We start from the raw sequence: 26,500 nt of genomic DNA, 5'->3' as shown, positions 1-26,500 counted from the left end.
CTCCACTGGCAGCCGCAGAGGATCGTCCAAGAGCCTGATCAAGTCCGCATACCAGGGACGTCTGGGCCAGTCCGGACCCACCAGGATTATCCGGCCCGGATGCTTTGCCACCCGGTCTAGCACCCTGCCCAACATGGGCCACGGCGGGAACACATAGAGAAGCTCCTGTGTCGACCACTGTTGGAGAAGAGCATCTACTCCCAGGGATCGAGGGTCCCGTCCTCTGCTGAAAAAGCGCGGCACTTGGCAATTGGCCGATGACGCCATCAGATCTAGGCTCGGCTGGCCCCAGCGCTTCGTGATGTCCAAGAACGCCTGAGCAGATAGCTGCCACTCTCCAGGAGCTTCCGCCCACTGGCATAGATTCATGGCCTCCTTGGCTAGAGGGGCGCTCTTGGTACCTCCCTGGCGGTTGACATAGGCCACAGCCGTGGCATTGTCCGACAGGACCCGTACTGGCTTCAACGCCAGTACCGGGATGAACTCCAAAAGCGCCAACCGAATGGCTCTGAGTTCCAGGAGGTTGATAGACCACTTTGCCTCTGCAGGAGACCAGAGCCCCTGCGCTGTCCTTCCCAAGCAGTGGGCTCCCCAGCCCGACAAAGAGGCGTCCGTCGTGACGACAATCCACTCCGGGGTCACCAGAGGCATTCCTGCAGACAACTTGTCTGTCTGCAGCCACCAGCTCAGCGCCTTGCGCACTGCTGGGTCCAAGGGAAGGCGCACAGCATAATCCTCCGACACCGGAGTCCAGCGCTGCAGCAGAGAGTGTTGTAGTGGTCTCATATGAGCCCTGGCCCAGGGCACTACTTCCATCATGGCCGTCATAGAGCCCAACAGCTGCACATAGTCCCAAGCCCGAAGAGGAGAGGCTACTAGGAACTGGTCCACCTGAGCCTGAAGTTTGACAATCCGATTGTCCGGCAGGAACACTCTGCCCACTTGGGTGTCGAATCGAACTCCCAGATACTCCAGGGACTGAGTCGGGCGCAGCTGGCTCTTCTCCCAGTTGATGATCCACCCCAGGGAGCTCAAAAGAGCAATCACCCGGTCCACAGCTTTGCCGCACTCTGCATAAGAGGGGGCTCGGATCAACCAGTCGTCCAGATAAGGATGGACTTGTACTCCTTCCTTTCGCAGGAAGGCCGCGATGACCACCATTACTTTGGAGAAGGTCCGCGGAGCAGTAGCCAACCCGAAAGGGAGGGCTCTGAACTGGAAGTGTCGGCCCAGGACTGCAAAACGCAGAAAGCGTTGATGAGGAGGCCAGATGGGAATATGCAGGTACGCTTCCTTGAAGTCCAAGGAAGCCAAGAACTCCCCTGCCTTCACTGCCGCTATAACAGAGCGGAGAGTCTCCATGCGAAAGTGCCGCACTTTCAAGGCCCGATTGACCCCTTGAGGTCGAGGATAGGCCGGACAGAATCTCCTTTCTTTGGTACCACAAAGTAAATGGAGTAACGTCCCTTGCCAATCTGATTTTCTGGCACCGGAACGACCGCACCCAGGCGTATCAGGTTGTCCAAGGTCTGCTGCACTGCCACAGCTTTGACCGGAGACTTGCAGGGAGAGAGTACAAACCCGTCTCTTAAGGGTAGGCAGAACTCTAACTTGTAGCCGTCTCTGATGACTTCCAGAACCCAAGCGTCTGAAGTTACCCTGGTCCACTTGCCCAGAAACGAGGACAGGCGTCCTCCAATCTGCACTGGGCCATGGACCAGGGCCCCGTCATTGGGTACGAGACCCTGGGGGAGGACCGGAGGGCGCACCTCCGGGACGGCGGTCTCTGCGAAAGGAATGCTGCTTGGGGGAGAAGTTCCTTTTGAAGGAAGAGGGGGCAGAGGAGCCTGACTTGCCCGGGCGGTACCGACGGGCTTCCTGAAACCGTCCTCTGGAGATACCGGGGCGAGCACTGGCCCGAGCCCTGACCTCTGGTAACCTCTTGCCCTTAGACGTGCCGAGATCGGTCACAATTTTGTCCAGCTCGACCCCAAAGAGCAGCTTGCCTTTAAAAGGCAACTTAGCTAGGCAGGACTTAGAGGCATGGTCAGCAGACCAATGTTTCAGCCAAAGCCAGCGCCGCGCAGAGACTGTCTGAGCCATACCTTTAGCCGAGGCTCTCAAGACATCATACAGTAAGTCTGCCAAATAAGCCAAGCCCGATTCCAGGGCCGGCCAATCAGCCCTCAAGGAAGGATCCGAGGGGGAAGCCCGCTGCACCATCGTCAGGCACGCTCTGGCCACATAGGAGCCGCAAACTGAGGCCTGCAAACTTAAGGCAGCCGCCTCGAAGGACGACCTTAAAGCCACTTCCAATCTTCTGTCTTGGGCGTCCTTTAGGGCCGTGCCACCTTCCACCGGCAACGCCGTTTTCTTAGTCACCGCAGTGATTAAAGAATCCACGGTAGGCCAAATAAAGGCCTCACGTTCACTTTCAGGCAAAGGATAGAGGCGGGACATAGCCCTAGCCACTTTGAGTCTCGCTTCCGGGACATCCCATTGAGCCGAAATTAAGGTGTGCATGGCATCATGCACGTGGAAGGTTCTAGGCGGGCGCTTCGTCCCCAGCATAATGGCAGAGCCAACAGGGGCTGAGGGAGAGACGTCCTCTGGCGAGGAAATCTTCAAATTGCTCATGGCCTGCACTAACAGGTTGGACAAATCCTCTGAGCGAAAGATCCGTGCTGCAGAGGGGTCATCCGCTCCATCCGAGCGGGAATCCGTCTCCTCCAAGGAATCCCCAAAGGACCGTTGGGAGAACTCAGATACGCTGCCCTCATCTACATCAGAGGAAACAGAGTCCTCTAAGGCCTGGGAATCCACCCGAGGGTGTTTACTTCCGGGGGCCTCAACCCCTTTATCGGACAAGGGAGAAGGGGCAGCGTTTTGCATAAGAAAGGCCTGATGCAGCAGCAAAATAAACTCGGGGGAGAAACCCCCCAGACTGTGCACTTCAGCAGCCTGGGCCACAGCCCTAGACGCACCCTCAACCGGCGCTCGCAAGAGCGGGGGAGAAACATGCTGCGCATCCAAGATGGCGTCCGGCGCGACACTCCGTGAAGGAGCCGCGCGGGAAGAATGGCGCTTAACTTTAGCCGCTTTTCTGCCGTCGCCCAAATGAAGGGCGGCCATGGCATTAACATTTCCCACCTGAAGGGCGGCCCAAGAAGAAGCCGTCCGAGCAGCGTGGCCGGCCAAGATGGCGGAGGCGAGCAGCGGGGGATGGGCGTTTATGGCGGGAAAAACCGCCGCACCCGAGGAAGAACCGGGACACTGACCGGCCTCCAAACTGACACCCAAGAAGGGCGAATCAGACTTTAAAACCCCCGCATCCCCGCTAGACGCGCACACGCGGTCCGGGGAGCGATTCTTTGCGCCCTCGCCCTCCGACGCCATCAGCCACGTGGAGATCAATCGGGGAACCCCCTGCCCGCTACAAAAAGGTAAAAATTACCTGCTTTCCGCTCCGAGCTGTAACGACCTGGTGTCCCAGTGAGTAGCTGCAATAAACGTTTAAATAAACGTCGAAATAAACGCCCTTAAGGACGTCCAAATTTTTTTTTTTTTTTTTTAAACGGAGCCAGCGGGAGGGGGGAGAAAAGGAGGGACCTGGCACCACCAGGTTTGCACTTGCTCAAGAAGAGCCCTCAACCCCAGGCACTCAACAAAACCTAAAAATTAGGCTTGGAGGCCTAGCCAGAGCTGCTGCTGTGTGTGACCACCACCTGCTGAGATAGAGAACATACTGGGGAGTTTCCGGCAGCACATGACCACATATAGGGAGGCAAAAGGATTGCTCTCTATCTCCACCTGCTGGTAGATGGACACAACCCACCAGTCTATGGATTGATCAGCATGATGATATGGAACTTGCCTTGAGTTACTACTAAAAAGTCAGGAGTCAAATCCAAATCTCTTTCCTCTTCAAGCTTAGTGGATTATTTACCAAATTCGCCATGTTCGACTATAATGTTTTCCTGTTTCAGAATGTTTGTACTGTTTTAGTGATTTAATAATGTCAGATTTCATATGTCAGTTTTGTGAACCACCTATGATTGACAGAATATATATTACAATAAATATATTCTGTACTCTAACCCCTGCACTGCTGAATGACTGCTGGCTTTCACCCATGACCTTGTTTAAAAATTGCACTCTCTCCTTTTTGAATCGTTAGTGCCAGTAGACAGACTTCATTTTGGTTAAGATCAAGTCCATTCTGCCGGAATCCAAAGCCCTCTTTCCAGCACCACTGCCTCGTCCACACAACAACCTAAATTTAGCCTCCAGTGGCTCCTTCCTTATATTCCTATGTTATTGGTATCCACGACAGCTGATTCCTCACCATACTACTACTACTACTTAACATTTCTAGAGCACTACTAGGGTTACGCAGCGCTGTACAAATTAACAAGGAAGGACAGTCCCTGCTCAAAGGAGCTTACAATCTAAAGGACGAAATGTCAAGTTGGGGCAGTCTAGATTTCCTGAGTAGAGGTGTAGTGGTTAGGTGCCGAAGGCGACATTGAAGAGGTGGGTTTTGAGCAATGATTTGAAGATGGGCAGGGAGGGGGCCTGGCGTATGGGCTCAGGGAGTTTGTTCCACGCAAGGGGTGAGGCGAGGCAGAAAGCTCTATACAATCCAGTGCATGAGGTCTACTACTTTTGCACCAGGAAATGAAGTTACTGAATAATCCTCATGGACTCCAGCCACCCAGCAATCTATATCCATAATGATCAAACCACCAACAATAATGGTGGTCCAAGTCCTACCTTCCAGGATACACAAGCCTAACGAGATATCTTTGGTGCAAGAGGATAACATCATTTAGACAAGGGGTCCCAGCTACACATTACTTCCTGTTTGACAGATGATGCTCTTTCCTGGTGTCATGGCTCTCGGCTGTGACTGGACCTTCCACCTTACCGGCAGGGGGAGGATCGCGGTCCAAGGGCATTCTCTTCCTTGCCAGTGTCAGGGCAGCGTTGCTAAATCAAGGGTGGAGCCCTAGGGCATGGGCGCGCATCGAAGATACGGCTTTCTGGACCATGGAAGAAACTCCCGCTGGGCCCGCTGCAGTTCTGCTTCTGGACCAGGAGCTATTTCCCAGAGCTCCCCAACTACAATCTACAACTTGTTCAACTCTCATACCTGTGGTTGCCAGCCTGTTCCCGAGTTCTAATCTGCTGCCTTGTTCCCAAGTTCCAGTCTCCTGCTGTTAGTTCCTGTGATCTGGTCCACTGCCCATGGTTCTTGTCTCCTGATCTTCAGCTATATATGCCGGGCTTCCTTTCCTAGAGTTCCAGTATTCAATTCACCCTGGTGGTGAAACCATCTGCTGACTCCGGAGTTCTCTCTGGTTCAGAGCTCCATGGTCCAAGGGCTCCCTATTTGGTTGAACCCTCACAATCCTAACACCTGGTTATCAGTTATCTTGCTTCTCCAAATTAGCACAGAGGTTGCCAAAATGGAAGTGGGAACACTGTAGGCCAGTGAACATCTCCTTTATATACCTGTCTGTCTCAATTCCTGCTAATCTTACTGCTCCAAAGCAATACAGGAGCTCCCAGAGTGGAGGTAGGACCACTCTGCTAAGACCCTGAAGATCTCTTCCATATACCTCTGTCTGCCTCAATTCATCCAGGTCAGCCACTCCAACCTCCAGAGACAACACATATTCTTTGATTGCTAGGACTCTTTGCTCTAGGTGCACACATACCGCCTCTCCCGAGCAGGAAGAGAAGGAAGGATATCGCCTAGCCCAGTGCTGAACTTTCCTCTATACATTCCTCCTTTTCTAACTGAAAAAAGCATTGAAAATGTCCAAGTATTAGACTGCTAATACAATTCTGAGTCATCTTAAACTCAGCAAATTTAAGAGTTCTAATAAGATTTGATACAGTAAAGAGGAACACAAGACAGACCCCACTACCTGATACACTGAGGTATACTCATCACAGGATACACACCATAAGGATCTCTTCGGAAAAGTGTGTTCATAACAGTAGCGTGTAGTTTCACCCTGTCCCACTCCTTCAGCATGAGTCCAGAGTTCAGAAATCTTTCCATCAGTCTGTCAGCCAAAAGCTGCAACCTGGAGAAGAGAAAGAGCAAGGAAAGAACATGGACAGTAAGAATCTGCATTCATTGGGAATGACTGATTTGTCATTTGAAATGCCAGATTTCTTCTAGTCTCTTCAGCAGAGCACACTACTCCCCAAGAGAAAAAAAAATAATTACAAAAGCTGTAAATAAAATGAAAGATCCCTTACATATTTAAATCTGTTTATTATAAAATATAAAAAGTTACATTACAACAACTTAAACAGAGAATGAGCTAAGAAGATATCTCTCATTAGACATAATAACATGTATATTAGAACACCGAAAGGGTAAGCGACATAACCATACTAATTACCCAGTGATAGTCCTTGTTTCTTATAGCCTCTCACTCCATTAGATAAAAGTCCTTCAGCTAAAAAACAAAAATAATGGGGGTGCTCTGAGACAGAACACTTCTACCATCTCACTTCCACTCAATTATAGTGTGTTAAGCACTAAACTTCAGGCCCTAGATGAAAGAGACTTAATATAACGATCCTAAACTAATACAAATTGCTTTTTACGTTTATAGGACAAACTTTTTGTTTCTCCAATAACACACTGGGATGCAACATTCTATGCCAACCTCAGAACAAGGGTGAGTCTATTACAGACCAGACCTTAGGAATAGTCTTCTTATCCAATAGGGCCACCTTGCATATTAGTAAACAGCCTCCCCTGCTCTGCAATGCAAAAACCTCATGCTTATCCAGAAAGAAGCCTGATGCCGGGAGTGGTATTGAAGAACCCAGTATGCACTCCAAGTACCGAACAACCGATCTACAGAACAAAAAAACATGTGGGCATTCCTAAAAAGCGTGAAAGAAAGTGCTGGGAGCTTGAGAGCGCTTCTGGAAAAGAGGTGAATCAGTCCTACCCATTTTAAAAATTTGAGTTTGAGTGATATAGGCACGATCGATCACCCTGAACTGACATTCCCACAATTTAGCATTGATCATCAAATCTGGTATTCTAGATATCAATGTAAAAAGATCCAAAGAAGAAGGTGCTCTGTTTAGATCTGCACACCACTTTGCTGTCAATTCTGACAAATGTTTCAGAGGAAAGATCTCTAGCAGCGCTTTATGAAGTTCTGGTACTGAAAGTCTATCCCTGCCAATCATTTTTAAAAATGAAGTAAATCTTGAACTATGTTTGGCAGATAACCCAGTTTTGTTTAGGGCAGCAATATGGTGTCACAACTGACGATGAGAAAAAGATATCAGCCAACTGAACCAAAGTGCCCCTCCCAAACTCTGTAATGGCATTAATGTACCATCTGGTTGCAGTACATGCTCCAAACATGAGATACCCTTATGTTCCCAATTTCTAAAAGTCCCATTCTCAATCCCTGGAAGGAATGCTGCATTGCCCCTGAGGCGTAAAAGATCTGATGTAGTGGAATTTAACCACAATATCTGGTCAAATCCTGCCACAATACTCACAAGAGTCATAACACGAAACTTTGTCGTAGATACAATGGAAGGAGCTTCAGAGGCCCTTATAAAAGGAACTTAAAATGCCAAGGGTCAAAAAAAATCTGTCTCAACCTGTACTGGAGTATAATCTTCTCTCTCCAAAAGCCAGTCACCCAGATGACGACAAACATGCCTGCTTATATTTGTATAAAATCAGGCAATCCCATACCCCTCCCTGCCAATTACCCAATAAAAATTTTTAGAGTAGTTTAGGCTTTTTGCCTCCCCAACAAAATTTTGATAACTGTCTATAAAAAAAAACCCATGCAAATCTTTCTTCAGCAATTTAATGGACAGCATTTGCAATACATATAGCCACCTTGGAAATTCAACTATTTTAAACAAATGGATTCTACCGTGCAGACCAAGAGGAAGTCACTGCCAGTTTGATAATGTTTCAGAAGTAGAGGTAAGCAAATAAGTAACATTAAGCTGATATAACCGACATCTGCATCGTCAGCTAGATCCCCAGATATCAGAAAGAATAACTTGCCTATCGTACCGAACCTTATCCAAAGAGGCCAGCACCAGGGATTTCAACCAATTCAACTTAAAACCCCGAAATGTCTCCATATTCAGCAAAAAGCTCCATCAACACTAAGTGAAATTTGGGGATCAATGATATGTACTAATAGGTCATCCCCAAATGCAGAAACTGTCAATTCTGAGTGTTTGGAATGTACCCCACTTGAATATCTCTGATAAGGGGATCCAAGGTCAAAACGAAAAGGAGACAATGGACACCCCTGGCGCATGCCTTCACAGATGAGAAAGGGCTGTGAATATATCTCATTTACATACATTATAGCTTTGTCATCCAAGTATAGAACATGCACTGCAGCCTTGAAAAAAACCCTTCTATCCCAAAAGCAAAAAAAAAAAAACCCTTCTATCCAATAAGCCCTAAGTACTTAAAAAGAAAGTTCCATTAAACATGGTTGAATACCTTCTCTGCATCAAAACTTTTTAAAAGGGAAGACATGCCCTGTTCTTGGACCACCTCCAAGGAGGCCAAAATTGACCATACAATTTTAGTGGTCATTATATCCTGGACAAACCCTACTTGGGAGCTCTCCATCAGTGAAGGCAATACCTGAGGAGCCTAGCGACTGGCCAAACCTTTTGCAAATAATTTTATCTCAAAATTCAATAACGATATAAGTCGGTATGAATGGGGGGAAACTTGGGTCTTAAAGGGCCCTGTTTACTAAGGTGCGCTAGCGTTTTTAGCACGTGCTGTGTAAGCACCCGTAGGAATATTGTGGGTGCCTACACAGTTAGCACGCGCTAAAAGCACTAATGCGTCTCTAGCGCGGCTTAGTAAACAGGGACCAAAACCATTTGAGCTATCTTCAAGGATTCCGGCATCACTTTATTATTGACCATATAATTAAATAAATTCAGCAGCACAGGCCCAATCTTTTCCTGGAAAATTTTGTAAAGCCGGAACACATCTGGATGGTGCACTTTATTAAGAGCGCTTTCTTGTACGGCTAAGGCAAATTCTCCATCTGAGATTGGGGCATTATAAAATATCTTCCGAGCATTAGACATTTTAGATAAATTAAGATTCTCCAGAAATAAGGATCCGTCTAAAAGAGTACTTGTCCGAGGCTGCATATAAGAGGTCATAAAATTGTTTGAAAATTGAATTGATCTCTGAATGTAAATTGTGTGTGTGAAAGAGTGTGTGTGTGGGGGGGGGGGGGGGGGGGGGGGGATTGCAATGTTCTATTCTGCAATTGTAAAATTTTGGAAGTGCCTTTTTTAAGATTTAACCAAATGAGCTAAGAACTTGTAACTTTTGCTTCCATGAAGAAAAGTTGGTGTTCTATTCTGCAATTATAAAATTTTGGAAGTGCCTCTTTTAAGATTTAACTAAATGACCTAAGAACTTACAACTTTTGCTCCCATGAGGAAAATGTTGGCGTTTATAATATGTCAAGGATTTAGTTGCTCGCTGGTGGAGTAGTTCATTTAGGGCTCCTTTTACCAAGCCATGATTCCCGTGCAGCAAATGCAACGAAGGCTATAAGAACTGAATGGACTCATCGCATTTGCTGTACCAGGAATCACTACCGCGGCTTAGTAAAAGGAGCCCTTAATGCTGTTTAAGATGCCAAAAGATTATGACCACATTTGTGAAGGCCCTACCTCTAATCACTTTGTTTTTCTTGTCTCAAGATTTCTCTCTCATTTTGTTTTGCCTGGATGCATGTGCTATGATTTCACTTCTAAGGATAGCTTTGGCTATTTCCCATCAGAGAACTGGCTGATTAATATGTGCTTCGTTATGAAATTTATAATTATTCTATTTTTCCATTAAAAGGAACAATAAGATTGATCCTAATAAAGTGCAATTGGAAACTTCCACTGAAAACTATCCTGCCTCGGAGGACCTAGGTCCACAGAAATCTGTACTGGGACTGGTGCTAATTAACATATTTATAAATGATCTGGAAATCAGAAGAACAAATGAGGTGATTAAATTTGCAGAAGACACAAAACTATGCAAGGTTGTTCAAAACACATATGGACTGTGAAAAATTGCAGGAAGACATTAGGAAATTGGGAAGACTGAGCATCCAAATTGCAGATGAAATTTAATGTGGATAAATGCAAAGTGATGCACATTGGGAAGAATAATCCAAATCATAGTTACTTGATGCTAGGGTCCATCTTGGGGGTCAGCACCCAAGAAAAAGATCTAGGAGTTGTTGTAGACAACAGGCTGAAATCCTCTGCCCAGTGTGCGGTGGAAGCCAAAAAAGCAAACAGGATGCTAGGAATTATTAGGAAAGGGATGGTAAATAAGACCAAGAACAATATAATGCCTCTATATCACTCCATAGTGTGACCTCACCTCTATTGTGTTCAATTCTGGTTGCCATATCTCAAAAAAGATATAGGTTACTGAAAAGATTTAAAAAAAGAGTGACCAAAATGATAAAAGGGAATTAACTCCTCTCATATGAGGAAAGGTTAAAGAGGTTAGGGCTCTTCAGCTTGAAAAAAGAGACAGCTGAGGGGAGATATGATTAAGATCTACAAAATCCTGAGTGGTGTAAAACAAGTAGAATTGTACTGATTTTTTTTAAGAACATAAGCGTTGCCACACTGGGACAGACTGAAGGTCCATCAAGACCAGCATCCTGTTTCCAACAGTGGCCAATCCAAGTTGCAAGTACCTGGCAAGATCCCAAAACAGTACAGTACATTTTATGCTGCTTATCCTAGAAATAAGCAATGGATTTTCCCCAAGTCCTTCTTAATAATGGTTTATGGACTTTTCTTTTAGCGAGTTATCCAAACCTTTTTTAAGCACCGCTAACTGCTTTTACCACATTCTCTGGCAATGAATTCCAGAGTTTAATTACACATTGTATGCAGAAATAGCATACCTGTTCAGACCCATTCCAACAAATCAGGATGACTTTTATTCTCTGTAATTGTGGTGCTTTAGTTTCAAGGCCAATCATCTGGAGCCTTAAGGCTTGTCCTATCTGTCATCAGCTCACTAGTTTAAAACAGGAGCTCAATAAAGTAAAGCAGGAATTAGATGCACTTAAAGCAACTTCTAAGACTGCACAACATCATAATGCACAGAATCAAACGAAATTCACACCACTGCCTCAAAGGATAAAACCACCTAAGAATAGATGGTTCACTGTAGGCTCAGGCAGACTTCGTTATGTGACACAGAGGCATCCACCCTCACAAGTGTTGCCCCTACAGAATTCTTTTGCTCCATTACAGAACTGTGATGTTCCTCAAAATAGAACTGAGGCGGAAGAAAAAGCAATGGAGGTGGAACAAAAAGATATGAAGGTACCCAAAGACAAAAAACACCCCCAAATCACAAATGTTGAAACACATACCAGAAAATGTAGATGGAAAGTGATGACCACAAATGCTCGCAGTCTAAGCAATAAAGTTCATGACCTTCAAGCCCTGATGTTGGAGGCAGACTTAGACATTGTTGCAATCACGGAGACATGGCTAAATGGTTCCCATGAATGGGATGCAAACATACCAGGCTATAATCTATTTAGGAAGGATAGAGAGGGTCGAAAAGGTGGAGGAGTAGCTCTGTATGTGAAAATTGCCATCGAGGCAACTGAAATGTCAGGGACCTGGGGAAAGGAAGAAGCGATATGGATCACCTTAAAAAGAGATGACAAAACCTCTGTACACGTGGGTGTTGTCTACAGACCTCCGACACAATTGGATGAGCTAGATAAAGATCTGGTCGCAGATATCCGTAAGTTGGGAAAGAAGAGAGCGGTGCTGTTGCTGGGAGATTTCAATCTGCTGGATGTAGATTGGAAAGTTCCGTCTGCGGAATCAGAAAGAAGTAGAGAGATCGTGGATGCTTTTCAAAGTGCTCTGCTCAGACAAATGGTGACGGAACCCACAAGGGAGGGAGCCACGCTGGATCTGGTGCTCACAAATGGGGATAGTGTGTCAAATGTCCGAGTGGGTGCCCACCTGGGCAGCAGTGACCATCAAATGGTTTGGTTTGATATGACGGCTAAAGTGGTGGGCGGCCACTCAAAAATCAAAGTCCTGGAATTCAAGCGTGCTGACTTTAGTAAAATGGGGGAAGGAGCTGATGGGATGGGAGGATGAACGAGAAGTGGAAGGACAGTGGTCCAAGCTGAAAGAAGCTATAAATAGGGCCACATACCTTTATGTAAGGTGAGTACATAAAAGCAAGAGAAAAAGGAAAACAGATATGGTTCTCCAAACAAGTGGCTGGGAAAATAAAGGCTAAAGAGTTGGCGTTCCTGAAATACAGAAAAACTCAAGAAGAGAAACACGGGGAGGAATACCGGATGAAACTGAAAGAAGCCAAGAGAGAGATACGTCTGGCGAAAGCGCATGCGGAAGAACAAATGGCTAGAAATGTAAGGAGGGGTGACAAAAATTTCTTCAGATTGTGATATCCCCCTTCTCACTCAGGGTGACCTGGTGCTCGATATGCAGATCAGATGCAAATTAGTGTGCTACCCCTTCTAGCTCAGGGTGACCTGGTTCCCACTCAGCAAATAAAACAGGTCTCACCAACTGCATATTTCTCAGGCAACTCTTTATTCCAGCCCCTGGGCACACTTCTTCTAGCTTAATACTTTCTGCTTTCATAGATCTTCATACTGAGCCTCCCCACACAGATACATGGGCTCGGTACTACACCAATACTTTGGGGACTCTCAACCCCAGGCTTTGCAGCCTGCTTCTCTCAGTACTTTAGACACACAGTCCTTTCTTCTTTGGACACACAGTCCCCTCTTTGAACACACAGTTCTGGACACACAGTCCTTTCTTCTTTGGACACACAGTCCTTTCACTGAACACACAGTTCATATAAGTACTAAGGACACACATTGTGAGGCATATTTTCAAAGCACTTTGGGAGGCTACGTTCCATAGGTTTCTATGGAACTTTGGGAGGCTAAGTGCTTTGAAAATAAGGTTGACAGTCAAACACTAATGCTTTAGGGACTTCTTACCCCAGGATTTCCAGCCTGCTGATCTCCTTTGGACACCCAGTCCACCACAAATCCATAAGGTTAGCCAGTATCTTTCAGGGGCTCTCTCTTCTTCTGCTGCTAGCTCACTTCTCTTCCTTTCACAACTCAGGTGGGGTATAAAGTGGTTAATTAGCTACACAGGATCCAGCCCATAACCTCCCACACCTGTGGACATCCCAGGGCTCTCCCCAGTCCTAGCAACCTCCACCTATTCTCCTACTAGCACCCTCTAGTGGCCTACCCCGTATAGGACAGTCTCAAACTTATCACAAGATATATTAGTGAAAGGAGGAAGACTAAAAAGGGAATTGTGAGACTGAAAGATGCTGCGAACTGCTATGTAGACAATGATGAAGAAAAAGCAAATTTGCTAAATAGATACTTTTGTTCTGTTTTCACAGAAGAAAATCCTGGGGCAGGACCACAATGGACTGGCAAAAGTACATGTGAGAATGGAGTGGATATAGCACCGTTCACAGAAGAGAGTGTGTATGAACAACTTAAAAATCTAAAGGTGAACAAAGCAGTGGGACCGGACGGGATCCACCCCAGGATATTGAGGGAGCTCAAAGAGGTTCTGGCGGGTCCTCTTAAAGATTTGTTTAATAAATCCTTGGAGACGGGACAGGTTCCGTGGGATTGGAGAATGGTGGAGGTGTTCCCTCTTCACAAAAGTGGTGATAGGGAAGAAGCCGGAAACTACAGGCTGGTAAGCCTCACTTCGATTATTGGAAAAGTAATGGAAGCGATGCTGAAGGAAAGGATAGTGAATTTCCTAGAAGCAAATAAGTTGCAAGATCCGAGACAACATGGTTTCACCAAAGGGAAATCGTACCAAACGAATCTAATTGAATTCTTTGACTGGGTGACCGGAGAATTAAATCAAGGACGTGCTATGGACGTAATCTACTTAGATTTCAGCAAAGCTTTTGACACGGTTCCCCACAGGAGGCTCTTGAATAAACTAGACAGACTAAAGATAGGATCAGAAGTGGTGAACTGGATTAGGAACTGGTTAACGGGCAGACGCCAGAGGGTAGTGGTAAATGGAATTCACTCAGAGGAGGGAAAGGTGAGTAGTGGAGTGCCTCAGGGATCGGTGCTGAGGCCGATTCTATTCAATATATTTGTGAGTGACATTGCCGAAGGGTTACAAGGTAAAGCTTGCTTTTTTGCGGATGACACTAAGATTTGCAACAGAGTGGACACCCCAGAGGGAGTGGAAAACATGAAAAAAGATCTGCGGAAGCTAGAAGAATGGTCTAACGTTTGGCAATTAAAATTCAATGCGAAGAAATGCAAAGTGATGGATTTAGGGAGTAGAAATCCAAGGGAGACGTATGTGTTAGGTGGGGAGAGTCTGATAGGTACGGACGGGGAGAGGGATCTTGGGGTGATAGTATCTGAGGACCTGAAGGCGACGAAACAGTGTGGCAAAGCGGTGGCCGTAGCTAGAAGATTGCCAGGCTGTATAGAGAGAGGTGTGACCAGCAGAAGAAAAGAGGTTTTAATACCCCTGTATAAGACGTTGGTGAGGCCCCATCTGGAGTATTGTGCTCAGTTTTGGAGGATGTATCTTGCGAAGGATGTTAAAAAAATGGAAGCGGTGCAAAGAAAAGCTACGAGAATGGTATGGGATTTACGTTCCAAGACATATGAGGAGAGACTTGTTGACCTGAACATGTATACCCTGGAGGAAAAGAGAAACAGGGGTGATATGATACAGACGTTCAAATATTTGAAAGGTATTAATCCGCAAACGAACCTTTTCTGGAGAGGGGAAGCGGTACAACGAGAGGACATGAAATGAGATTGAAGGGGGGCAGACTCAAGAAAAATGTCAGGAAGTATTTCTTCACGGAGAGAATGGTGGATGCTTGGAATGCCCTCCCGCGGGAGGTGGTGGAAATGAAAACGGTAACGGAATTCAAACATGCGTGGGATAAACATAAAGGAATCCTATTCAGAAGGAATGGATCCTCAGGAGCTTAGCCGAGATTGGGTGGCAGAGCCGGTGGTGGAGGCGGGGCTCGTGGTTGGGAGGCAGGGATAGTGCTGGGCAGACTTATACGGTCTGTGCCAGGGCTGGTGATTGGGAGGCGGGAATAATGCTGGGCAGATTTATACGGTCTGTACCAGAGCTGGTGGTGGGAGGCGGGGCTGGTGGTTGGGAGGCAGGGATAGTGCTGGGCAGACTCATACGGTCTGTACCAGAGCTGGTGGTGGGAGGCGTGGCTGGTGGTTGAGAGGCGGGGATAGTGCTGGGCAGACTTGTACGGTCTGTGCCCTGAAGAGGACAGGTACAAATCAAGGTAGGGTATACACAAAAAGTAGTACATATGAGTTTATCTTGTTGGGCAGACTGGATGGACCGTGCAGGTCTTTTTCTGCCGTCATCAACTATGTTACTATGTTTTCCTATGTTTTATATTTACTACTTTGTAGATTCATTGCGTGCCCCTTAGTCCTAGTATTTCTGAAAAGAGACAAGATTTCCCTTCTCTAAATTCATGTTGGGTTTGTATCATTAATCCATGCTTATGAATATACTCTGTAATTTTGTTCTTTATAATAGTCTCTACCATTTTACCTGGCACCAACGTCAGGCTCAATAGTCTGTAATTTCCCAGATCACCTCTGGAAACCTTTTTAAAAATTGGCATTACGTTGGCCACCCTCCAATCTTCCGGTACTATGCTTGATTTTAAAGATAAATTACATATTACTAACAATAGTTCTGCAAGTTCATTTTTTTTCCCAATATATTTCTTTTTTATGTAAATTCCAAATAACAAAGCACATGTCCCCCCAATACAAACAAATACCCCATCTTTTCTGACCTAAACAGCCATAAAACAGAGCTAGCAAGTTCATTTTTTAATTCTATCAGTACTCTGGGATGAATAATATCCAGTCCAGGCGATTTGCTACTCTTCAATCTGTCAAATTGCTCCATTACATCTTCCAAGTCTACAGAGATTTGATTTATCCCTTGAACTTTTTTTTTTCTTCAAAAATGGTCCAAAAAGATGCACACACTGAGCATAAAAACATATAGAAAATGGCCATTTTTGAAACAAAAAGTTGGACGTTTTTCTGGTTTGAAAATGGCCATGTTCACTACTGGATTTTTGGACGTTTTTCACACAACGTCCAAAATCAGATTTAGACATCAAATTGAAGACACCCCTTCACATACTATAGCTTGATCATTGGTCTTCCCAAGAGCTCTCTCGTCACATTAGATACCAGAAATCCAAGTTAAAAGAGGAAACGATGACAACACTTACCACTCAGACCCATCCTTTGTCTGGACTTTTGCATACAGGACATCTACCATCCCAGGGTCATCGTTCATGTATTCTATACCTGCCACCTCCACCTTTAGGGTCTTCCCTCTCATAAGCTTCCTGCATGTAAATGCAAATCTGTTAGAAATAACATTAGCCTGATTTTACAGGAATCAACCAAATTAATATTTTCAAATCTAACTAGCCTGGTGGCTCAGTGGAAAGAGATGCACACTGCCAGGAGAATGACCTAGGTCTGATTACCAAACAGGCTTCTGATCTCTGGACCTCTGCCCCCTAGGACAGACGGGGCTGGGGATGTTGTGGAAGCAGTATTCACACCCTCAGTGACAGGGAGTCTTAGCCATTGCTCAATGGTGACATCTCGTGGCTGGATTTGGAACCCATGATTTCAGGGTTCTGCAGGGACCTTGACACATAGTCCTAGAGTGCGAACTGTTGTTGCATTATATGTAGGGAGGGAATATAAAATAAAAGAAAGATCCCCGGTATCTCAACAGGAAATCTGCAGCCTAGACCATGCCTAAAGATCTTTAGAAATGCATTCACCAGTGTGCGGTATAATTTGTCTGAGGAAACTGATTCAATCCATTTTGAGGGTAATTTTATAACAGGGCATCTAGGCAGGGAAGGCCAATAGTTAAATATGTATCTATGTGCCTTTGTAAATAACCTCCCACAAAATGTTACATACCTTCAGGGAAAGGAGTAAGTTTGTGCATGTATGCTGGAAGAAATCAGCACATGTGTGTATTTTATAAAATTCATACATGTGCAAATCCCACCCTACTCATTCTCCGTTCTGGGAACACTAACATGTATATCACATGAATTTTTGCTTGCTTGGCCTTGGTAATAGAAGCAGCTAGCTCTGGCACCACCATATCAAATAATTGGGATTAGCAGCTGCCAAATGTGAGACAGAGGCACAAAGGAATGACTTTTCAAAACTGAATATTGAAATCCAAAGTACAAAACGGGGAATTCTCTACGATGACGAATCACAGTAAGCAAAAGTAGAGACTAACCAAAGACAATTCACCACAGGAGACTTGGATCCAACAATCCTTATTGTTATAAGTAAAAAAGGACCCGACACGGGGCGTGTTTCGATGCCTACAAGCGCCTAAATCAGGGGTCAAACAAAATACTCTAAAGATAAAAACATATAAAATAGCCATAAATCAACATATATAGCGATTCCTGTGGTGAATCGTCTTTGGTTAGTCTCTACTTTTTCAAAACTGGATACATTGAGTGCAGTTGTTGGCAGACATGGAGAAACTTACAGATCAATGTAAAGGACATTTGGACACATCGAGTGCAGTTGTTGGCAGACATGGAAAAACTTACAGATCAATGTAAAGGACATTTGGACAGAACCAGTGAGAATTGGGATAAAAATAGAGAACTTGTTTGGCTTTGGGGAGGTGGGGGTAGGTTATAGTTGGTTCACCAAGAGATGGGTTCTGAAGAAAGCAAAGATACTTACCAGTAGCAGGTATTATCCGAGGATAGCAGACCTTATATTCTCACAATTGGGTAACACGATCCCATGTTGACCGGTCCAGAGCTTCTAACAAGCTTAAGCAGAGCTTTGTGGTGCACGAGTCGCTCTACTGAGTATGTGCAAGTGCCTTCCCGCTCGACACAACAGCACGGTTACCATAGTTAGATACTACAGCGTAAAAAAAGGAAAAACAGGAGACAACTCCAAGGGGAGATTGGTGGGTTTTTGAGAATATAAGGCCTGCTGTCCTTGGACAATACCTGCTACAGGTAAGTATCCTCGCTTTCTCAGAGGACAAGCAGGCCATAATTCTCATAATTTGGGTATCTCTAGCATCCAGGATCACTGAAAACAACAAACACTGCTCAACTGGGCCTCACAACGGCGAGGACATAACCGAGATTAACCTGAAACTAAATACAAACTGAGTAAGTGTGCAGCCTGGAACAGAATAAAACGGGCCTAGGGGGGTGGAGTTGGATTCTAGACTCCAAACAGATTCTGCAACAGTGTCTGCCCAAATTGACTGTCACATCAGGTATCCTGCTCAAGCCAGTAATGAGATGTGAATATGTGGACAGAAGACCACGTTGCAGCCTTGCAAATTTCTTCAATGGAGGCTGACCTCAAGTTGGCTACCGATGCAGCCATGGCTCTGACATTTTGAGCCTTGACATGACCCTCCAGATTCAGCCCAGCCAGGGAATAAGTGAAGGAAATGCACTGCCAACCATTTAGAGATGGTGCGTTTCCCGATGGCGACCCCCATCCTGTAGGGATCAAAAGAAACAAAAAGTTGGGCGGACTGTCGGTGGGGTCTAGTCTGCTCCATACAGTAGGCCAATGCTCGCTTGCAGTCCAAGGTGTGCAAGGTGCTCTCACCAGGATGGACATGAGGTCAGGGAAAGAACGTTGGCAAGACTAGTTCAGATGGATCTCCGTCCGACACAACCTTTGGCAGGAATTTAGGGTGCATGTGGAGGACTACTCTGTTGTGATGAAACTTTGTATAAAGGTGCATCCACTACTAGAACCTGAAGCTCACTGACCCTACAAACTAAAGTAACAGCCACCAAGAAAATGACCTTCCAGGTCAAGTACTTCAGATGGAAGGAATTCAGCAGCTCAAAAGGAGCTTTCATCAGCTGGGTGACAATGACGTTGAGGTCCCATGACACAGGCAATTTGACAGGGGGCTTTGACAACAAACCTCTCATGAAGCGAACAACTAGAGGCTGTCCAGAGATGGGCTTACCATCTACAAGTTGATGGTAAGCAATAATTGCACTGAGGTGAACCCTTACGGAGTTGGTTTTAAGACCAGACTCTGATAAGTGTAGAAGGTATTCAAGCAGGGTCTGTGTATGACACTAGAGGAGATCTAGGGCCTTGCTGTCACACCAGACGGCAAACCTCTTCCATTTAAAAGAGTAACACCTCTTGGTGGAATCTTTCCTGGAAACCAGCAAGACCCAGGAGACACCCTCCAAAAGATCCAAGAAAGGAAATGTTAGGTTCTCAACATCCAGGCTGTGAGGGCCAAAGACCGAAGGTTGGGATGCAGACGAGATCCCTTGTTCTGCATGATGAAGGTCGGAAAACACTCCAATCTCCACAGTTCTTCGGAGGATAACTATAGAAGAAGAGGGAACCAGATCTGCCGAGGCCAGTATGGTGCAATCAAGATCATGGTCCCATGATCTTGCCTGACTTTCAGCACAGTCTTCCCCACAAGAGGATTCACATGAATGGTAAAGAGATCCACTGTAGAGGTACCCTACGATCAGAAAATCTCATGGGCTACACCCACGTGGAGAGACCACTTGTGTGGTTGCATAACCCTGCTCAGCCTGTCAACCAGACTTTTTGCCCGCCAGATAAGTGGCTCGAAGAAACATACCATGTTGGTGAGCCCAGTGCCACATCTGAACAGCCTCCTGACACAGAGGCCGTGATCCAGTGCCCCCCTGCTTGTTGGTGTAATACATGCCAACCTGACTGTCCATTTGAATAAGTACAATTTGGTGAGGCAGCTGATCTCTGAAAGCCTTTACAGTGTTCCACATTAACTGGAGCTCCAGGAGATTGATCTGGAGATTTGTTTCCTTAGCGGACCAAGCTCCTTGAATGTGAAGCCCATCTACATAAGCTCTCCAACCCAGGAGAGATGCATCCGTCATCAGCACTTTTTGCGGCTGAGGAATTTGAAATGGCAGTCCCAGAGTCAAACTGGATCGAATGGTCCAGCACAACAGAGAGTGAACAAGCTCTGGGGACCCTCAGATGACACCTTCCAGACCTCCTGTGGCTTGGCACCACTGGGAGGATAGAGTCCATTGTGCTGATCTTACGTGAAGGCGTGTCATGGGAGTCAAAAACTGTGGAGGCTCTATAAAAGATGATTCCCTATCCAAATATATCTACCTCCTATTACTGTATCATCCTCCCAATAGCTAGAACCTGGCCAAGGCGGAACTTACTGAATTTACATCCAAAATGTGTGTCAATGACAATATCATTATGATTGGAGATATGAACACTTGAAAATGCTACTAATCTACATACTAAACATAAGTATATAGTACATACGCAAGTACATAAGTATTGCCATATTGGGACAGACCGAAGGTCCATCAAGCCCAGTATCCTGTCGTCAACAGTGTCCAATCCAGGTCACAAGCACCTGGCAAGATACCAAAACAGTACAATATACTTTATGCTGCTCATCCCAGAAACAAGCAGTGGATTTTCCCAAGTCCATTTTAATAACGGTTTATGGACTTTTCTTTTAGGAAGATATCCACACCTTTTTAAACCCCACTAAGCTAACTGCTTTTACAACATTCTCTGGCAATGAATTCCAGTCCAATTACATGTTGAGTGAAGAAATATTTTCCCCAATTTGTTTTAAATTTACTACTTTGTAGCTTCATTGCATGCCCCTAGTCCTAGTATTTTTGGAAAGAGTAAACAAGCGATTCACATCTACCCGTTCCACTCTACCTCTATCATATCTCCCCTCAGCTGTCTTTTGTCCGAGCTGAAGCGCCCAAGCTGTTTCAGCCTTTCCTCATAGGGAAGTCATCCCATTCCCTTTACCATTTTCATTGCCCTTCTCTGTACCTTTTCTAATTCCATTATATCTTCTTTTTGAGATGCGGTGACCAGAATTGCACACAGTATTCAAGGTGTGGTCGCACCATAGAGGGAAACAAAGGCATTATAACATCCTCTTTTTAAATTTTACATTCCTTTCCCAATAATACCCAACATTCTATTTACTTTCTTTGCCACCACAGCACACTTGAGCTGAGGGTTTCAAAGTATCATCAACCATGACACCTAGATCCCTTTCTTGGTCCGTGACTCCTAATGTGGAACCTTGCATCACGTATCTATAGTTTGGGTTCCTCTTCCCCACATGCATCACTTTGCACTTGCTCACATTAAACATCATCTGCCATTTTGAAGCCCAGACTCACAGTCTTGTAAGGTCACTTTGCAATTTTCACAATCCTCTCGTGATTTAACACCTTTGAATAACTTTGTGTCGTCAGCAAATTTAATTACCTCACTAGTTATTCCCATATCTAGATCATTTATAAATATGGTAAAAAGCAGCGGTCCCAACACAGACCCCTGCGGAACCCCATTATCTACCCTTCTCCATTGAGAACACTGACCATTTAACCCTACTCTCTGTTTTCTATCTTTTAACCAGTATTTAATCCACAATAGAACACTACCTCCTATCCCATGACTTTCCAATTTCCTCTGGAGTCTTTCATGAGGTACTCTGTCAAATGCCTTTTGAAAATCCAGATACACAATATCGACCAGCTCACCTTTATCCACGTGTTCGTTCACCCCTTCAAAGAAATGTAGTAGACTGGTGAGGCAAGATTTCCCTTCACTACATTCACGTTGACTTTGTCTCATTAATCCACGCTTTTGAATATGCTCTGTAATTTTGTTCTTTATAATAGTCTCTATCATTTTGCCCAGCACCGGTCTGTAGTTTCCCGGATCACCTCTGGAACCCTTTTTAAAAATCGGCATTACATTGGCCACCCTCCAATCTTCCAGTATCATGCTTGATTTTAAAGATAAATCACATGTTACTAACAATAGTTCTGCAAGTTCATTTTTCAATTCTATCATTATTCTGGGATGTATACCATCCAGTCCTGGTGATTTGATACTCTTCAATTTGTCAAATTGCCCCACTACATCTTCCAGGTTTATAGAGATTCGATTCAGTTTCTCTGACTCATCAGCATTGAATACCACTTCTGGCACCGGTATGTCTCCCACATCTTCCTCGATGAAGACCAAACCAAAGAATTCATTTAACCTCTCCACTATGGGCTTATCTTCCATGAGTGCCCCTTTTACCCTCGGTCATCTAGCGGTCCAACCGATTCTTTTGTCAGCTTCTTGCTTTTAATATACCTAAAAAAGTTTTTACTATGCGTTTTTACCTCAAACGCAATCTTCTTTTCAAAGTCTCTCTTTGCCTTCCTTATCAGCACTTTGCATTTGATTTGCCATTCTTTATGTAGTTTCCTATTATTTTCAGTTGGATCTTTCTTCCATGTTCTGAAGGATTTTCTTTTAGCTCTAATAGCTTCTTTCACCTCACTTATTATCCACGCAGGCTGTCATTTGGTCTTCCTTCCTCCTTTTTTAATACATGGAATATATTTGGCCTGAGCTTCCAGAATCGTATTTTTGAACAGCATCCACACCTGATATAAATTTTTGACCTTTGCAGCTGCTCCTCTAAGTTTTTTTTTCACCATTCTTCTTATTTTATCATAGTCTCCTTTTTGAAAGTTAAATGCTATCATATTGGATTTCCTGTGTGTACTTACTCTAGAGCTTATATCAAATCTGATCATGTTATGAACACTATTATTAAGAGGCCCCGGCACCATTACCTCCTGCACCAGATCATTCGCTCCACTAAAGACTTGGTCTAGAATTGTTCCTCCTTTTGTTGGCTCCTGAACCAGCTACTCCATAGAGCAGTCCTTGATTACATCAAGGAATTTCACTTCTCTAGCATGCACTGATGTTACATTTAGCCAGTCAATATCGGGGTCACATCTCCTGTGGATTTCTACTCCCTAAGAGCATCACTTTGCATTTCTTTGCATTGAATTTTAATTACCAAATATTAGACCATTCTTTTAGCTTCTGCAAATCCTTTTTCATGTTTTTCACTCCCTCCGGGCTGTACACTCTGTTACAAATCTTAGTATCATCCGCAAAAAGGCAAACTTTACCTTCTAACCCTTTGGCAATGTCGCCCACAAATATATTGAACAGAATCGGCCCCAGAACCGATCCCTGAGGCACTCCACTACTCACCTTTCCCTTACCCGAGTGAATTCCATTAACCACCACCCCCTGGCGTCTGTCAACCAGTTCCTAATCCAGTTCACCATGTTGGGTCCTATCTTCAGCCTGTTAAGTTTATTCAAGGGCCTCCTGTGAGGAACCATGTCAAAGACAGTCTGCACATCCCCATAACCCATGGTGGAGAGTCTGGACGCTATGTCAAAAGAGTCATATGTGCCCCTGGCCAGATATTTTCTACATGCCAGCTGCATTCCGGCTAACTGGCAAAGCTCTGTGGCCTGCTCCAGTGGAAGAGAATACACAAGACAGAGTACTGTGGACCAAAGACTGCAAGTAAAGGCTTGTGGTAGAGCTGGTAAAACAGGATGCACGCAATGAACTCCCACACGAGTCTAGTGTCTGAGCCTCTCCACCTGGGGGTGCTGAGCATGAGTCCTGGAGCTCCTAGATCATTTGAGGGCGGATTCGACCACCAGAGAATGATGTAGTAGTTGAGCTTTTTTTTAAATTCAGGAGTCTTTGGATATGATACATTCTTTGGTGTGACCTGCTCTGAGAGGGGAGATTCCCATTTTTCATCAGTGCATCCTTAAGGATAAGATGCAATGGTATCGTGACCCTTTCCTTAGGAGGAGACTCATAGTCCAGGATAGTTAACATTTCTGCTCTGGGCTCTTCCTCCAGCTTAAATGGGATGGCAGTAGCCATCTCCCTGACAAAACTATCTTCTGGTGGAGATTTACATCTCGGTCAATTGGGGAGGTATCTGGAGGTATCCCATACGACTCCTCCTCCAAGGATCCTCTTCTGAATCCCATAAGCTGTCCCATTCAAACTCCTCACTGTACTCAAGAGTGTGCTGCTTCAGCTCAGTGGAACTATGTCCACGTCCTAGAGAGCACCGAGGTACCAGGGAAGCTTCCTCCATAGAAGTCGAAAGTAGTACTGTATGTGTCAATGTTGGCCACCTTTCGAGGCACCGATGTTGAGGATCTCTGCACAGGCACGGATGGAGACTCAGGAAGATGCTGGGGCCGATCCACAGCTGGCATACGCACCCTCGATGCATGAGCGATTCACAGCTGCAGCAATTGCACCATCTCCTCTATTAGCATGGCTCAAAACCGCTCATTGAAGGCAAGCATTGGCAAAGGCTTGGGAGATGGAAGAGAGGCAGCCTGAGAAGGCATTGGTGTTGAACCGGTAGCAGGGACCTGGTTGCCCAGAGACTTGTGCACCGGCACATCTTCCAAAGAGGGATGTGCTCCTCCCAGTACCAGTGCTCAGGTTCCGGCAATGCAGATCCCCCCTGTACTCCTGGTACCATGCATCAATGAGGACTGATGCTTATCAATGAGGACTGATGCTTATGCTTCTTGGGCTTCTCCCGATGCTCAGCATCATGGTTCTTCAGTGCTGATGAGGACAATGTCGAACCTGTACGTGCCCTTGGCATCGGGTCCAATGCTGACCATCCTGGGGGCCTACTCTCAGTGCCCAATGTCGAGAGATGTGGAGACCTTCTCGATGCCAATTCATTCCCAGTGGATATTGAAATCTTAGCAGTCGATCATCGAGTGCGATGCTTCTGGTGCCAGTGTCAATGAAACAGTCTTTGTGGAGCTAAAAAGTCTCTTCTGTTGGACCTGCCTCACCTTCTGTGACCTCAACTAAATTTTCAAACAGAGAACAAGAATTAGGCTCATGGTTAGGCCCAAGGCACCCGATGCACCAGGAGTGCAGGTCTATCATAGAAATCACCTGATTACATTGGGCGCACTTTTTGAAGCCACTGGGAGTCTTCTGGGACATTGAGAAAAGAATCTCAGCCAAACTAAACTCCTCAATTGTGAACAGTTAAAAGGGCAGCGTTCAAATTAAGGTCAGTGCTTCAGCCTAAACTGACCCAGCAACCCACAACAAAGAAAGGAATCCTTAAGAGCTGAAAAACTATGAAAATTAAAGGGAAACAAAATAAAATAAAGGAAAATTGAAAACAAATACTGAAAAATAGAGACAAAATAGGCAATGCTAACAAAAGAGAAAATACTCACTCAGAGGAGAACACAATGACACATCCTCCCTGCTCCGCAGAAAAATGAAGATTGATCAAGGAGCCTGCACTCGTGCATCGGGCGGGAAGGCACCAATGCATGCAAGGTGGGATGCTGCTAAAAAGTTATCTCGCTACTCAGCGTCTGCACTGGACTCTGTAAGATGATGTCACCCAGCTGTGAGAATACAACAGCCTGCTTGTCCTCGGAGAATATTAAATTCAGATAGGTTATCTTGAGAACCTAAAAATGGCTAAGCATAACTAACAGGGAGGTATGATAAGCACTCAGAAAATGAAGGTTCTTCTGCACTCACTCAATGAAATCCTCCTTGCAGCTCTGTAGGACTTCACATGCTCGTTGCACCTCCTGCTCACTCAGCAGCACCAACGTTCCGATGGTCAGATGTAACTTTGCTGGGTTCTGAAAAAGGCTGCCATCCACTCCCCAATCCTGTGTATAGGGCAAAAACAAAACAAAAAAAAACAATAAAATACAGTAAGCATCTATAGAGAAGACAGGGATGGAAAAAATGTCCCAAAATATAGGTCTCTTAGAACACTCATTCATCACTTTCCTACTAGGGACACATTATTTAAGGCAGCCAAACAGCTCCAGATCACCAGTGAGAGGCCGAGACAGACTTGGTATCCAGCTGCATTTAGGGACCTATAGAGGGGCAATTCTACAACTGGGTGCCTCCATTTAGGTGCCCTGAGGCCACACAGTAGAAGCCTATTCTATGACAACACCTGAATGCCCAGGTTCCGTTACAAAATATAGCATTATGTGAACGCAGTTACACCAGCCATAGACCAATATTCTGTAAGTTATGCACCAAAGTAGGAGCCCTGCCCACATGTACAGCCCCGAAGAATCTGGTGGACAACCTGGGTAGCTGGAGGGGGGGCAGGGGAGGGAAGGGAGTCACTGGACATGGGTGGATGGAGGGGAGGGCAGGGGAGAGGAGGGTCGCTGGCTGGATGGAGGGGAGAGAAGGGTCGCTGGGCATGGGTGGCTGGGGGGGGCGCTGGACATGGGTGGATGGAGGGGAAGGCAGGGGGAGAGAGAAGAAATGCTGGACATGGATGGAGGGAAGGGAAGAGTGAGGAAGGAGATGAGATGAGGGAAAAGGAAGAGAGGAGAAAA

General features: G+C 45.4%; 1 protein-coding gene across 3 annotated transcripts in view; it reads right to left on the bottom strand.

The window, feature by feature from the left end:
* The window catches only part of ASCC1 (activating signal cointegrator 1 complex subunit 1), a 121,057-nt gene that overhangs the window by 73,082 nt on the left and 21,475 nt on the right, over positions 1–26,500 (bottom strand). For all 3 annotated transcript variants that reach the window (XM_030203490.1, XM_030203492.1, XM_030203491.1), the window contains exons 6-8: positions 25,668–25,804; positions 16,403–16,522; positions 5,971–6,095 (exon numbers count right to left, since the gene is read on the bottom strand). In XM_030203490.1, the coding sequence (XP_030059350.1) occupies positions 5,971–6,095; positions 16,403–16,522; positions 25,668–25,804 (382 nt within the window). The remainder of the gene's footprint in view (positions 1–5,970; positions 6,096–16,402; positions 16,523–25,667; positions 25,805–26,500) is intronic.

The sequence above is a fragment of the Microcaecilia unicolor genome, chromosome 5, assembly GCF_901765095.1.
Source record: "Microcaecilia unicolor chromosome 5, aMicUni1.1, whole genome shotgun sequence".
NCBI lineage: Eukaryota > Metazoa > Chordata > Amphibia > Gymnophiona > Siphonopidae > Microcaecilia > Microcaecilia unicolor.
This window is presented reverse-complemented; position numbering and strand designations above follow the sequence as displayed.